Source organism: Chiloscyllium punctatum, chromosome 9, assembly GCF_047496795.1.
Source record: "Chiloscyllium punctatum isolate Juve2018m chromosome 9, sChiPun1.3, whole genome shotgun sequence".
Taxonomy (NCBI): Eukaryota; Metazoa; Chordata; class Chondrichthyes; order Orectolobiformes; family Hemiscylliidae; genus Chiloscyllium; species Chiloscyllium punctatum.
In genome coordinates this window covers 60,616,596-60,631,588 of record NC_092747.1, presented here as the reverse complement: position 1 = coordinate 60,631,588, position 14,993 = coordinate 60,616,596, and the positions used below count along the sequence as shown (strand labels likewise).

The 14,993-nt window shown below is 40.2% G+C and overlaps 1 protein-coding gene across 3 annotated transcripts in view; it reads right to left on the bottom strand.

Annotated features, from left to right (window-relative positions):
* LOC140481459 (ubiquitin carboxyl-terminal hydrolase 35-like) overlaps window positions 1–14,993 on the bottom strand; it is a 105,304-nt gene that overhangs the window by 47,320 nt on the left and 42,991 nt on the right. For all 3 annotated transcript variants that reach the window (XM_072577661.1, XM_072577660.1, XM_072577662.1), the window contains 2 exons: window positions 1,544–1,702; window positions 287–480 (listed from right to left, as the gene is read on the bottom strand). In XM_072577661.1, the coding sequence (XP_072433762.1) occupies window positions 287–480; window positions 1,544–1,702 (353 nt within the window). The remainder of the gene's footprint in view (window positions 1–286; window positions 481–1,543; window positions 1,703–14,993) is intronic.

The following is a 14,993-nucleotide window of genomic DNA, read 5'->3' as shown; positions in this document are numbered from 1 at the left end:
CTCATTTAAAACATATCTCTTTCAAAATGGGCAATCTGCAACTAGATAGCACTGAAGTACAAATTGTTACGTCCAGATTGCTTCAACTTCTGAACTGAAGGTTTTTTGCAGGTGGCATAGGAGAAATCGGTTGGTGCACAGGATTGTTTTCCAAATGTGGCCTAACACCCAAATTTCTTATACATCTGCACGTATAATTTAAACATCTAAAGCATATTAATGGTCATCAATAGAAATAACACTCACAGTCAAAGTTATCTATATCGCAGGTGCTTCAGATACCTACTCAGAAGCCATGAAAAGGGCCTGAATGACACTGTTCATGTAACAGGTATTGCCTAGGTTGGCCAGCCCTACTCTTCCAGTCTCTGATTTGGTTGCAAGTCTTGGATACAAAGGTCCCAATGCATTCTTCTGTGACGTCCAAGCATTTTGATTGAGCAGATACTTTATTTTCTCCTCATTTGGAATTGGAAAGACCTAAAACAGAGGCATACATTTTATCTTTTTACATTGAAGAGATGCACAAAATCGTATGATTTTATTCAAGGCATATCATTTGTAGTATTCCACTACCAATACAACTATAGATTCTCAGCAATTATCTGGCAATGAAACAAAGTCAATCTCATTGAAACTGCTATTTAAAATGATGGCAGCTTACTTTAGAGAAGTCAAACTTCCCTGTTTTAAAAACAAATTTCATAAACGGAAAACCAATATTTAAGAAAATATTTAGCCGCAATCCTATCCAGTAACAAAAGGCAACGAGATTGCAGTAAAATTGGATAAATATTGAACAAAGTCCCTAGTAATAATCAATTCTGGGATTGACGAGTGGATACAGAGCTAGCAATATAGTTTAAAAACAAAGGCACTTTTCAGTTAAGGCAGAGATGGATTCCTAGTCTCAGAATTTCATTACTCTTTGGCATTCTCTTTCTCAGAGAGAAATGGAGGCTGGATCAATAATACATTCAGAGATGAGCTGGGAAGGGTTTTGACCTACAATAAGTCAAGGGTAATAGACAGGCACAAAGAGGAAATTAGATCATTGAATATAGTAAACTCATACCTTCTGCTGGCTTAGACAGCAGATGCCACTTCCTGTAATTAACCAATCTAATTTCTTGGACAAAATATTATTGTGATTGTAGGCCTTAGACAGAGGAGACCGATGCACCATTAATCAAGACACAGCCAGAAAAGATGCATTTTAAGTGTGGCATATTGACAGACATAATACTGGTCACAGTAAAGAAACCTTAAAAGATTTAAATAACTGCATACCTAAAATATTTGGTTGTATTAAATATTTTGATTTCAAAAGTACCTCTTATGAAATGTCACAGACTGGAAACATTAATGCTGTTGCACTTTTTCTACAGATCCTGACAGACCGCTAAATATTTCCAGAATTTTCTCACTTGTTTCAGATTTCCCGCATGCAATATTTTGCTTTTAATGTTGCAATATTACTATTGATAATACTATTTGACAGTGTTATTCAACAAAAATGAATTGTCAAAATCTTACCATTTACCTTTAGTACTTCTATGACAGGTTCGTATAGGTCAGGAAAACCCGAAAATCGAAAGATCATGCAGTGCACCAATTCAGATAATTGTTGAAGACAGCAAGTACCAGAGTTAGATCCCTCTTTAGACAGTGACACAACTAATTTGGGGATATCAGAGACAAGCTGTGGAACAACATGATATGAATGACTGTAAGTATGTTTCAAAGCCATAGATAAACAAAATACTTGATTGCAAAACTATTTTCATAAATTAACCGTCCATTTGGTACAGAATACACACCAGAAAGTTGTTATGATTCAGAGGAGATGGTATTGGACTAGGATGAACGAAGTTAAAAATCACACAACACCAGGTTATAGTCCAACAGGTTTATCTGGAAGCACTAGCTTTCAAAGAGCGGTTTCTTAATCAGGTGGTTGTCAGAAAGTTGTTGGTTAATAAGAAAGGAGGAGAAAGGTTATCAAGGGTAGATGGGAATGTGGAGTAATCAGATAAACCATGATCCTATTGAATGGTGGAGCAGGCTCAAAGGGCCCATTGGCCTACTCTTCCTTCTAATCTGTATGTCCGTATGTCTACAATTCATTTCAGTAAGAACTATGACAGTATCACCTACATTCAACACAGAATTCAGCCCACTGACAGCTTCCATAATTCTAGCTGGTAAATTACATAAATAAAAATGAAATAACACGGTTTATTTTATTATAGTATTCTCCTGGATTCTAACAGAAAATTATAAGCACACTTCTCAAAATCTTGCATACTGTTAAAGTTGAAGAATTATGGTAGATGCACATTCCGAACAGGAAGGCGTATGTAACAGATGTAGTATCTGCAAATTATCAGCTTCTAAGGAGACAAGACTCCAATACCAGAAGCTTACAGTCCATTAAATTAATTCATGGATGTTAACTTGACAACAGTGGTGCTCGCTCCACATTTACGCTCTCTTCTTAAAGCAGAAAAACAGTATTTATTGTCCATCCCTTGTTGCCTTTGAGAAAATAGTGCTGAACTGCCTTTTAGAACTGCTGCAAACCATTTGGTGTAAGTAGATGCACAATGCCATTAGGGAGGGAGTTACAGGATTTTGACCCAGTTGACACTGAAGCAAAGACAACTTATTCCCAAATCAGGATGGCGAGTGGCTTAGAGGGGAATTTGCAAGTGATGTTCCCACATATTTGCTGTCCTTGCCTTTCTGGATCATTGTGACCATGGGTGGGGTAGGTGCTGCCTAAGGAGCTTTGGTAAATTTCTGCAGTGCATCTTGTAGTTAGCACATTCTGATGCTACTGAGCATCAACGACGTAGGAAGTGAAAGTTTGTGAATGTGCTGCCAATCAAGTGAACAGTTTTGTCCTTGGTGTTAAGCTTCTTGAATGTTGTTTGAGCTGCACTCATCCATACAAGTGGAGTTAATACCATCTCACACTCCTGTTATTTGCCTTGTAGCTCAGGAAATCAGAAGGTGAGTTATTTGCTGCAGGATTCCTAATATCTGACCAACTCTTGTAGCCACAGTATTTATATGGACATGCTAGTTTAGTTACTGCTCAATGGTGAGCCCCGTGTTATTAAATGGGGAATTCAGTGATGGTTATGCTACTGAATGTCAAGGGTGATGGCCAGATTCTCTCAAAGGAAACTATCATTGCCTGGCATTGTGTAATACAAATGCTACTTGGCACTTGTTTGCCCAAACCTGAATATTAACCAAGTCATGCTGTAGTTGGTCATGGATTGCATCAGTATCGGAGTCATCGTGAGTGGTGCTAAAAATGTGTCATTCTGCCCACTTCTGACTTGATGATGGAGGGAAGATCATTGATTAAGCAGTTGAAGATATTTGGGCATGGGACACTACCCTGAGGAACTCCTTCAGAGATGCCTTGAAGCAGAGATGCCTCCAACAACAAAAACTATTTTCCTTTGCCCCAGGTGTGACTCCCACCAGCAGAGTGCTTTCTCCAGTTCCTTCAGTGTTTTGTAGGAATTCCTTAACGTTATGTTCAGCCACTGTCACCTTAGGTCTATAATTCTGCTCACATGCATGTTTGAATTAAGGTGTAATGAGGTCAGGAGTCGACTGGCCCTTGCAAACCCAACTAAGTATCAGTGAGGAGGTTACTGCTAAACAAGTTCTGACAAAAGTTAAGGAAAGTTGCGCACATATATCGCAACAGTAGAGTAGCCATTTGCCTAAAGTTAAGGCTCAGGACAACTGTTACAAGTTCACAGCAGCACTTCGCCACGAATCATGATTGCTGACCCAGAAATGAAATTTAGCAGCTGCTTGTCATTTTTGACTTGCATAAAAAGCTGCTAGTTTATTACTTCACAAATGTGAGTCTCCCAGCAAAGCCAGCACTTAGACCTCATACCCAAATGCCCTTGAAAAGGTAACTAGCTACCTTACTGAACTACTGCCATCCATTTATTGTAGATACACCAACAGCTACATTAGGAAGTTTCAGGATTTCAACCCAGCAACAATGAAGAAATAGTGAAATACTGAAGGAAATCTTGCAGGTGGCAGTGTGCCCATGCATCTCCCACCCTTGCCCTGCCAGATGGTAGAGGTTGTGGGTTTGGGAGGTATTGTTGAACAAACTTTGGTGAGTTGTAAAGTATACCTTATATATAGTATACTATGCATTAGTACTGGAGGATGTGGCATTGGGAACTAGGATCAGGAATAAGCCAACTAGAAGCTCTTGCCAGCTCTGCAATTAAATGAGTCCATGACGGAACTGATTACCCCACATTACTGCTTCCAATAAGCTTTCACCTTGTTCATCAAGAAACTCTAAGTATTCAAAGGTTCCCTTTCTCAAAACAATGGTGGAAGCAGAACTCCAAAGACTCAAGATGCTCAAAGAAAATTATCCTTATTTCTGTCTTCAAGAGACCCCTTGTTCTTACTTCTCCACGAGGAAGCAGTCCTTCCAAAACCAGCCTGTCAAGACACCTCAAAATCTTATTTTTCAAACCAGTCATCTATTACGACTCTAAATTTTAGCACATCTAAGTCTTGCCTGTCCAATCGTTTCTCAAAAAACCACCTTCTCTCATTACATTCTTTCTTAAACAAGGAGACCAATACTATGTCCTCCAGACATGGTCTCACCAATGCCCTGTATAACTTGAACATTACTTTACTACTTTTGTATTTAATCCTGTCAAAACATATTACAAGATTCTATTAGCTTTCCTAATTATTTGCTATATCTGAATATTAACCTTTTGAGAGTCATGCACTGAGACAGTCTTCGCTGCACCTTCTCACCATTAAGATGTCAAAATGGACAATTTCATATTTTGCCTGCATTATACTTCATATGACACGTGTCTATTTACATTACCTAGTTATATCCTTTTGTAACCGCATTTCCTCTCCACAAATTGTGTTCCTATTCACCTTTGAGATACCTTAAAATTTAGCAATGGTAGCTACAATCCCTTCATTCAAATCATTCATGTGAAATATAAAAAGGTAAGGCCTACAGTACAATTCTCACTGCCTCAGGAAAGCAACATAATCAACCTACTGCGAATCCTCTTGCAAGGATGCCTTCCTTGAAGAAGCTCTCCTCCTTCCTCTACAAGGATCTCAGTGAGTCCCTCTTTCATTGCACCCCTCAGGTCATCTTCTCTGCCCTGAAGCTCTTCAGCCAGCTTTCTCATTCCCCCCCCCCCCCCACCTTTTCTCAGTCCCAACCCTCAGACTCAGCACTGCCTTCTTGACCTGCAATCTTCTTCCCGACCTCTCCGTCCACACCCCCTCTCCGGCCTATCACCTTCACCTTAACCACCTTCCACCTAGCATATTCCCAACACCCCTCCCCCAAGTCCCTCCTCCCTACCTTTTATCTTAGCCTGCTTGGCACACCCTCCTCATTCCTGAAGGGCTTATGCCCAAAATGTCGATTCTCCTGTTCCTTTGATGCTGCCTGACCTGCTGCGCTTTTCCAGCAACACATTTTTAAGCTAACATAATCAAAGACCCCTCCCAACCCCGTTATACTCTCTGCCACCCTCTTCCATTGGACAGAAGGTCCAAACATTTGAAAATACGTATCAACAGATTCAAGAACAGCTTCTTCCCTGCTGTTATCAGACTTATGAACAGACCTCTCACACATTAGAGTTGATCTTTCTCTGTACCTTCATTGTAGCCTTAACTCTATACCCTGTATTCTGTTCTATTATCCTAATGTGCTTATGTAAAGTATGATTTGTCTGGTAAGCACACAAACCGATACATTTCAATGTATTTCAGTTTACATGACAATAATAAATCAAAAAGACAAAATCAACTAGAAAACATCCCATTTATGCTTACTGTTTCCTGTTTGGTAGCCAATCTTCTACCAAGAAGAATGTGTTACCCCCTACACAATTAACTTCTCAATAATCTTTAGTGTGGCATATTATCAAATACCTTCTAGCAATCCCAAGTATGATACATGTTACTTCTCCAAGGAGAACTCTATGCTGATTCTGCCTGATTACTCTGAACTTTTATAAGTGCCCTGTCTAATGTCTTTATTACTAGCTTCTAACATCGGTCATAGGGAAGATGTTAATTTAAGCGGCCTGCATCTTCCTGCTTTTGAATAAAGCAGTCACATTTACTATAATCCAATTTAGTGGAATATTCTCTAAATCTAGAGAAGTATGGAAAGTTTAAAAGCAATGCATTAACTACGTCACTAATCTTTTTTTTTAAAAAAGAGCCGAGAAATATCCATTAGGATCCAGGCACCTGTCAACTCAAAGCCCAACAATTTACTCAATACCACTTCTCTAGTGATGGTCATTTACTAGAATTCCTCTCTCTCTTCCACTTTCTGAAATATAGGATATCACTTTTATTGTCTATAGTGATGTAAAACACTTGTTCAATTCATCGGTCATCTCCTTTTATTTCAGTGTCAACTCGCAAACTCACTTTCTGAAGCTCACTAAAATTTTTAACATCAAAATCTATTAAATCTCTTGGTGTTGTTTCTATTTTACAGTTTTCAAAGTAACTTTCTCTCCCACTGTATTTTATCTTGGCTATTTCTTCAGGCATTTGAAGCTGCTTTTTATTTTCTGTTCAATTTATTAAGGCTATATTATTCCACATGCCTAGCCAGACCGCTTTTAGTTTCTAGTTTTGAAAACTTAGGTCATCCTTCCCTGTTGTGCTAAAACATAATTCATTAACACAGTCAGAAGTCACACGACACAAGATTATAGTCCAACAGGTTTATTTGACATTAGCTTTTAGAGCACTGCTCCTTTGGCAGGTGAAGTGGGGAGAAGCACAGGCACAGAATTTACATGCAGAGGTGTAATGGCAAGATGCCAGCATACCAGCATTTAGATAAAAACCTTTTGATTTGTCCTTTTAATATTTAACATTTAGCTTCATCTGTTGATTTGCTTTTGGACTGCATTCTCTATCTCTTCCTGTCACAGTCTGTTGATCATTTGCCATATTGATATCTTTTTCTCTTGCCTTATCTCGACTCTTATCACGTCTTCCTAAATTTTATCCTTTGCTTACACTGCTTAGTTGTAAATCCTCTCCACTTCCCCGGTCATGCAGTTCGTTAGAACACTGGTCACAGCGGTGCAGTTGCTATGACCCTTTCTCTAGTATTGGTATCAGTGTCCCATAAATTGAAACTCATATCGACTGCACTACTCTAAGTCACACATGCAATTCATTAATTTTACTCATCCTCTGCAAGTTGTATGGCGGTCAAATAATTTTTCAGATATTATCATGTTTTAGATTGTGCTTCTAAATTTGGTACGTTGCTCCTAATGCTGTGTATAACCTCTTTGCTTGTTTTGCCGTTATTGTTGATATTAGAATTAGGTTTATTTTCACATGAACTCACATGAATACAGAGAAACGTTTGTCAAGTTGCCACTCACGGTACCATCTTAAATACAAAAAGGTACAAATCTTAGGAATAAATTAGAAGAATAAAGAAATAAGTTCAGAATTATAATCCTTCGGAGCAGATGTCGCCTTGAGGACAGGAATCCACACTGGATTCACCTCAACGACAGGAGTCTGCGCTGAGGCCAGGAGTCCGCACTGGCTTCACTCAAGGCTCAAGGCTGGGAGTTTGTGCTGGTTTCACCCTGAACTTTGCCAATGCTGCCTGAGGACTGGAGGTAAGGAAGGAAGGAAGGAAGGAAGGACAAAGAAACATAAAAACAGAAAAAAATGGAACAGATGGAGCAGACAAGATCCAACCATATTGGATCCAACTATCTTGGTACTTACATGAACCATTATAACTGGGTCCTCCCTTTCCACTATAAATTCCTCTCTAGCTCTGAGCAGATATTTCAAACTCTAAAACCAGGCAAGCAAAATAGCCTGACTCTCACTGCAGAGAATCATGTCAATCCACCTCAGCATACTGTCCCCTCATGCCACTAGATTCTTTATTGCTCCTGAGTCAAATGGCTTCCTGTAGATGGCATGGTTAGTTAACTCAGCCACTTGGCAGCTATTAATCACAACATTTCGTACAATCACAAAACTAACAGTGGACGGGGTGTCAAACAGGCTGCTTTGCCCTGGATGGTGTCAAGCTTTTTAAATATTGTTGGAGCTGTATTCATTTAGTCAAGTGGAAATCACTCCATCACACTTCTGACGTTTATCTTGTAGAACGACAATTCAGGGAATGAGTTCCACACCAGAACTTCCAACTCTCAGACCTGCTTGTCAATTTTTATGCGGCAGGTTGAGTTGAATTTCTCGTTAATGACAATGGTGGGGAGGAGGGATTCACTGATGGGTAACACGACTGACAATCAAATCAGTTGGTGAGCTTTTCTCTTGGAGATGGCCATTGCCTGTGTAAAGTGCCACTTGTCAACCCACTCTGAATGCTAAGTCTCACTGCAAATGAATACAGGCTGCTTCAATATCAAAAGTCACAAATGGTACTGAAACCTCTGCCAACATCTGCCGTCCTACTTCTATCTTTATCGAAGGAAAGCTATTGATGAAGATAGCTGGGTCTAGGGTGAGGAGCTCATGCCATGACTTGATGTGAAGATGACTGACATTCAATCAATTCAATCCTTTGTACTAGATACAACTCCTGAACACTTGCATCATCATCTCCGCTTTACCCCACCAAAGATACCCAGTGACTTCAGATTTTGCTACTGTTCCTTGATGTCGCACAGTCAAATTTTGCCTTGATGTGAAAAGCAGTCATTCTCACCACACACACTACATAGGCAAGGTGATGGCCTATTGGTATTATCACTTGACTATTAATCCAGAGACCCAGTTCTGGGGATGGAGGTTCAAATCCCACCATTGCAGTCAGTGCAGATGGTGGGATTTGAATTCAACTTTTTGATAAAATCTGGAATTAAGAATCTATTGATGATCATGAAATCATCGAGTTCACTAATGTTCTTCAGCGAAGGAAATCTGCCATCATCACCTGGTCTGGCCTACGTGCAACTCCAGACCCATAGCTATGCAGCGGACTCTTTATTACCCTCAGAAATGGCCTAGCAAGCCATTCGGTTATACCAATCACTATAAAGTCGCAAAGAAGTGAAACCGAACGGATCACCTGGCATTGACCTAGGCACCGGAAAAGGCAACATCAGAAACAACTCTGTCAATCCTGCAAAGTCATCTTCACTCACATCTGAGGGCTAGAGCCAAAATTAGGAGAGCTGTCCTACAGACTAATCAAGCAACAGCCTGACATCATAATACTCAAAGAATCATACCTTACAGACACTGTCCCAGATACCACCATCACCATCTCTGGATACGTCCTGCCTCACTGGCAGGGCAGACCTAGTAGAGGTGACGGCATAGTGGTATACAGTCAGGAAGGAGTTGCCCTGGGAGTCCTCAACATTGAAATCATGGGATCTGGAGACAAGGTCCACCACCAAGAGTGGTTTGGGAGCGGTACTATTGATCAAGCTGGTCAGGACCTAAAGGACATATCTGCTAGACTGTGTCTGCAGCATGTGGTGAGGAAACCAAGAGGGAAAAACATACTTGACCTCATCCTTACTAATCTGCCAGCTGCAGAAGCATCTGTCCAAGAGAGTATTTGTAAGAGTGACCACCTTGCGGAGATAAAGTCCCACCTTCATATTGAGAATAATCTCCATCGTATTGCGTGGCAACATCACCTTACTAAATGGGGCAGACTTCGAACAGATCTAGCAATTCAAGACTGGACATCCATGAGGTGCTGTGGGCCATCAATAGCAGCAGAATTGTACTTCAGCACAATCTGCAACCTCTTGGCCCGGCATATCCCTCACTCAACCATTACCATCAAGCCATGAATTAACTCTGATTCAAAGAAGAGGGCAGGAGGGCAAGCCAGGAGCAGCACCAAGCATATCTGAAGATAAGGTGTCCACCTGGTGAAGCCACCAAACAGGACAGCATGCATGCCAAACAGCATAATCAACAAGTGATAAACAGAGACAAGCAATCCCACAACCAACGGATTTGATCTAAGCTCTGCAGTCCGACCACATCCAGTTGGGAATGGTGGCGGATGATTAAACAACTCACTGGAGGCTGCGGCTTTACAAATATCCTGATCCTCAAATGACTGGGGAGCCCAGCACACCAGTGCAAAAGACTGAAACTTTCGCAGCAATCTTCAGTCAGAAGTGCCAAGATGATGATCCATCTCAGCCTCCTCCAGAGGTCTCCAGCATTACCGATACCAGTCTTCAGTCAATTCAATTCACTCCACGTGATATCAAGAAACAGTTGGAGGCATTGGATATTGCAAGGGTTACAGGCCCTGACAACATTCTGGCAATAGTCCTGTAGACTTGTGCTCCAGAACTTGTCACTCCCCTAGCCAGCTCTTCCAATACAGTTACAACACTGGTATGTACCCAACAATGTCGAGTACATAAAAAGCAGGACAAATCTAACCCAGCCAATTACTGCCCCAACAGTCTACTTTCAATCATCAAAGTGATGGAAAGTATCAACAATGCTATCAAGCAGCACATTCTCAGCAATAACCTGTTCAGTGATGCCCAGTTTGGGTTCTGCCAAGGCCACCCAGCTCCTGACCTCATTACAGCCTTGGTTCAAACATGGGCAAAGAGCTAAATCCCAAAGGTGAGGTGAGAGTGCCAGCCCTTGACGTCAAGGAGCCCTAGCAAAACTGGAATCAGTGGGTCATACCTGACACATAGGGGGACAGTCATGATTGTTAGAGGTCAGTCATCTCAGTTCCAAGACATCTCTGCAGGAGTTCCTCAGGGAAGTCTCCTAGGCCTCAGCATCATCAGCTGCTTCAGTAATGATCTTCCCTCTTATAAGATCCAAGTGGGGATGTTTGCCGATGATTGCCCAGTGTTCTGCACTATTCACAACGCTTCAGACACTGAAGCAGTCCATGTCCAAATGTAATAAGATCTGGACAATATGAAGACTTTGGCTGACAAGTGGCAAGTAACATTCACGCCACACAAATGCCAGGATATAACCATCATCAATAAGAGACAGTCTAAGGTGTTACCATCACTGAATACCCCACTGACAACATCCTGAATGCTACCGTTGATCAGAAGCTCAACTGGAGTCACCACATAAATGCAGTGGCTACAAGAACTGGTCAGAGCCTAAGAATAGGGAGCAATTCAACTTTGTGACTCCTGTGCACTATCTACATAACCCAAGTCAGGAGTATGATGGACAACTACTCCATGGGTAGCACACTTGTCTAGATGAGTGCCACCCCAATAACAGTCAAGAAGCTTGACACCATTCAGGACAAAGGAGCCTGCTTCATGAGCACTGTATCAAGCATCCACTCCCTCCATCACCAACTCTCAGTAGCAGTAGTGTGTACTACTTACAAGATGTAATGCACAAATTCATCAAGATCCAAAGACTGCACCTTCCAAACCACAGCCACTTCCATCTAGAAAGGAGGCAGCACATATATGGGAACATCACCACCTTCAAGTTCCGCTCCAAGCCACTCATTATCCTGATTTGGAAATATATTGGCATTCTTTCACTTCCATTGGGTCAAAATCCTGAAATTCCCTCTCTAATGGCATCATGGGTCAACCCACAGCAGGTGGATTGCAGTGGTTCAAGGTGGCAGCTCCCACTATCTCCTCAATGGCAACTAGGGATGGGCAATAAATGCTGACAAGCCAGTGACGCCCACATCCCACAAAATGAATAAATAAAAGTCATGCCTAAACCACTAGGGAGTTATTGTTGAAGGACCCACTTTTGTGGCAGTAACTACAGAAAAACTGCATTTGTGCCATTCAACTCAAGGAAGTGTTTTGTCAGATAATTTGTTCTTTCAAGTTTTCATTATTCAACAGACAATTCCCCATGTGTCTCCTTGTGTGCGGTGTTGTAACTATATTTAGCATTTCACTACCTAAAAGAATTGCAACTGAACTTTTACATACTATTTCACTGGGACAGCAAAACAAAGTTTTAATCCCAATTAGTGGCCTTGAGCTTCACCTGGTTCTGTAGATGTAACATCACAATTCATGTAAAATCAGCCAAATCAGTGTCTAAAGACAACAGAACTTAAACATTATTAATTTAAAGACAAATCTAGTTTGTGTAATCTTTTGCAAATGTTTAAAAACTTTCTCTTAAAAAAAAAACTAGAAACTGTTACAATCCCAGTTTATATTAATAGTGGCAAAGTGAAATCCTAGAGTGAAATGTGGTTTGTTAGATCCTAACTTCATTTGTTCTTTGTGGATGTTACTTACTGAATATATTTACAATATGGTCATATACTTTAAAACAAGAAAATGTTTATTAAACAAGATTTAGTGAGTTTATTAAACAAGACGTGAGATATCTTTTTCAGAAAGTTTGGATTTCAATCTAGCAGCATGTGTGCTAGTTTTTCTTTGTGCAAGCGAACCAAGATTTTAAACTAGCTTGTGTCAAGAGAGCAGATGACTGGAGGCCTCTTGGAAGAAAAGTGGAAGTTTGGGTTTTTATATCAAGAAAAAGAATTAGCAATTAGCTAAGCAGAAGCTAGGTTAACAATTTTTTTTTAAACATGTAGTTAAAAGCTTCTGACTTTAGTTTGGAGAAGACCTGACTGCGGTCAGATGAAAGTATAGCTTTTTCACCTCCTGTTGCCCAAACGAGGAGATGTTGAGTAAATAAGGGAATAAGTTACCTCGGTGCAAGTCATATAGTTTAAGAAAACTTCTAGACTAGGTGTATTCTGTTGGAATTCTGAAATTTATTAAAGGAAGTCTAAGCTCACAGGTGTGTGAATGGTCAAGGGATAAGGTTTTTTTAGATTAGATTACATTAGATTAGACTTACAGTGTGGAAACAGGCCCTTCGGCCCAACAAGTCCACACCGACCCGCCAAAGCGCAGCCCACCCATTCCCCTTACATTTACCCCTTAACTAATACTATGGGCAATTTAGCATGGCCAATTCACCTGACCCTGCACATCTTTGGACTGTGGGAGGAAACCGGAGCACCCGGAGGAAACCCATGCAGACATGGGGAGAACGTGCAAACTCCACACAGTCAGTCGCCTGAGGCAGGAACTGAACCCGGGTCTCTGACGCTGTGAGGCAACAGTGCTAACCACTGTGCCACCGTGCTGCTCATAGGGCTGGAACTGAGAAGTAATAGTTGTCAGAGATTTGACAGGGAAAAAATCTGGACTTTAAGTAAATGTAAAGCATGTGTGTCAGGGAATAGATAGATCTTTCATTTGCTTGATATTTGAAATCTTTTAAACTGTTCTCTATGCCAATAGCTTGGGTTTTTTTTTGCTTTATGTAATAAACTTCCATTTTATTCTTAAAACAGAATCTGCAATCTGGTATCCTTATGTTTCCATTTAATTTTCAATTAAGAAAGCAGTAAATTTTGATCTATCATGCATATTACAATCTGGGATTTGCCTTGTGCAGCAGTTATATCAGCTGAGATTATGAAGGGGAGAAAAACCATATTTTACGGGACAAAATGTTCAGAAAGATTTAAATTATATACATCAGAAAAGGATTCAAGTTTACACTTTCCTTTCTACCCCAGCCAGTTTCTTAGAAACCCCCAAAACCTCCGTAAACATTTATGATTATATTTACACAGAGGCCCCTTGCTTGGACGGTTTTAATGGCTTCCTTTCAATAAATTTCTGGGCAATCACTTGATGCTCTCTCTCTCTCCATTTGATGCCAATATATTGAAATAAGTTGTAAACTAAACTCACGATTAGAAAGCAAACCCAAGAGTTCCAAAAACTCAGATGCGCAGCTACCCTCCTCCAGTCTGTGGTTCTTCAACACAAATTAATTTTTTTCTGGATTATTCATTCGGTGTGTTACTAAACTCATGTAAGGGCACAGCAGGTTTTTATTTTATTTACCTTTTTTCAAAAAATGCAGGGATCTGATAAACACTCCCTCTTCAATTGAAGGTTATAAACCTCATTAAAATTCCTGAAAATAAAATAGACTTCTCAGCATCACAGATCTGAGCTTTATAATCAAACTCAAAAAAAAAATGACAGTCTTCCCTTTCTTGAAACACACAACATAGCAGAAGTTAAAGTCATACAAGACTCTTAAAGCATATCCTATTCAGAAAACTGGCCATGTCCACAGATTAATTCAAACAGCACAGCAAGTTTCTAATATTTGTACCTATTTGAGTCCGAGATACTAAATATTAAGCTTATTTGCCTCGAGGACATGAAAAGCTCCATTCAAAAACATGAGAAACATTTCATTTTTTGAATTCACTAAGCAACAGACTACTGTACAAATTAAGAGAGCAAACAGATCTGACATTTTTAGTTATTTTAAATGAAATCAAATTTACTTAAGAGGTAGACTAGAGAGATTAATTAAAGTGCTCATATTTTAAGAAACCTATTTTCAATTTCAGTAGTCAAACTCCCACAAGATGAAGGTCTTTTGCCCAAAACATTGATTTTCCTGCTCCTCGGATGCTGCCTGACCTGCTGTGCTTTTCCAGCACCACTCTAATCTAGACTCTGATCTCCAGCATTTGCAGTCCTCACATTTGCCTAGTTGATCTTCAGAGGGTCAGTGTGGACTTGATGAGAGGAATAGTCTGCTTCCACACTGTAGGGATTCTATGATTCTATTAATTACAACTCAAATATTTCCAGAATTTGGTTTTAATAAGCTTTTTTAAAAATTACACCCATATCGATTGCTCAACTTCACTAATTCATAGCATATTCTTGGTTTAGTGTTACTAAAATTTATTTGTTTGTGTGCCAGTAAACACACACACAGAATTTATGTAACATCAACGGGAGGACAAGTGCACAATATCTGCAAGATGCACAGAAACTCACCAAGCCTCCTTCAACAGCCACTGCACTGTCACCTAGAAGGACAAGGATAGCAGATACATG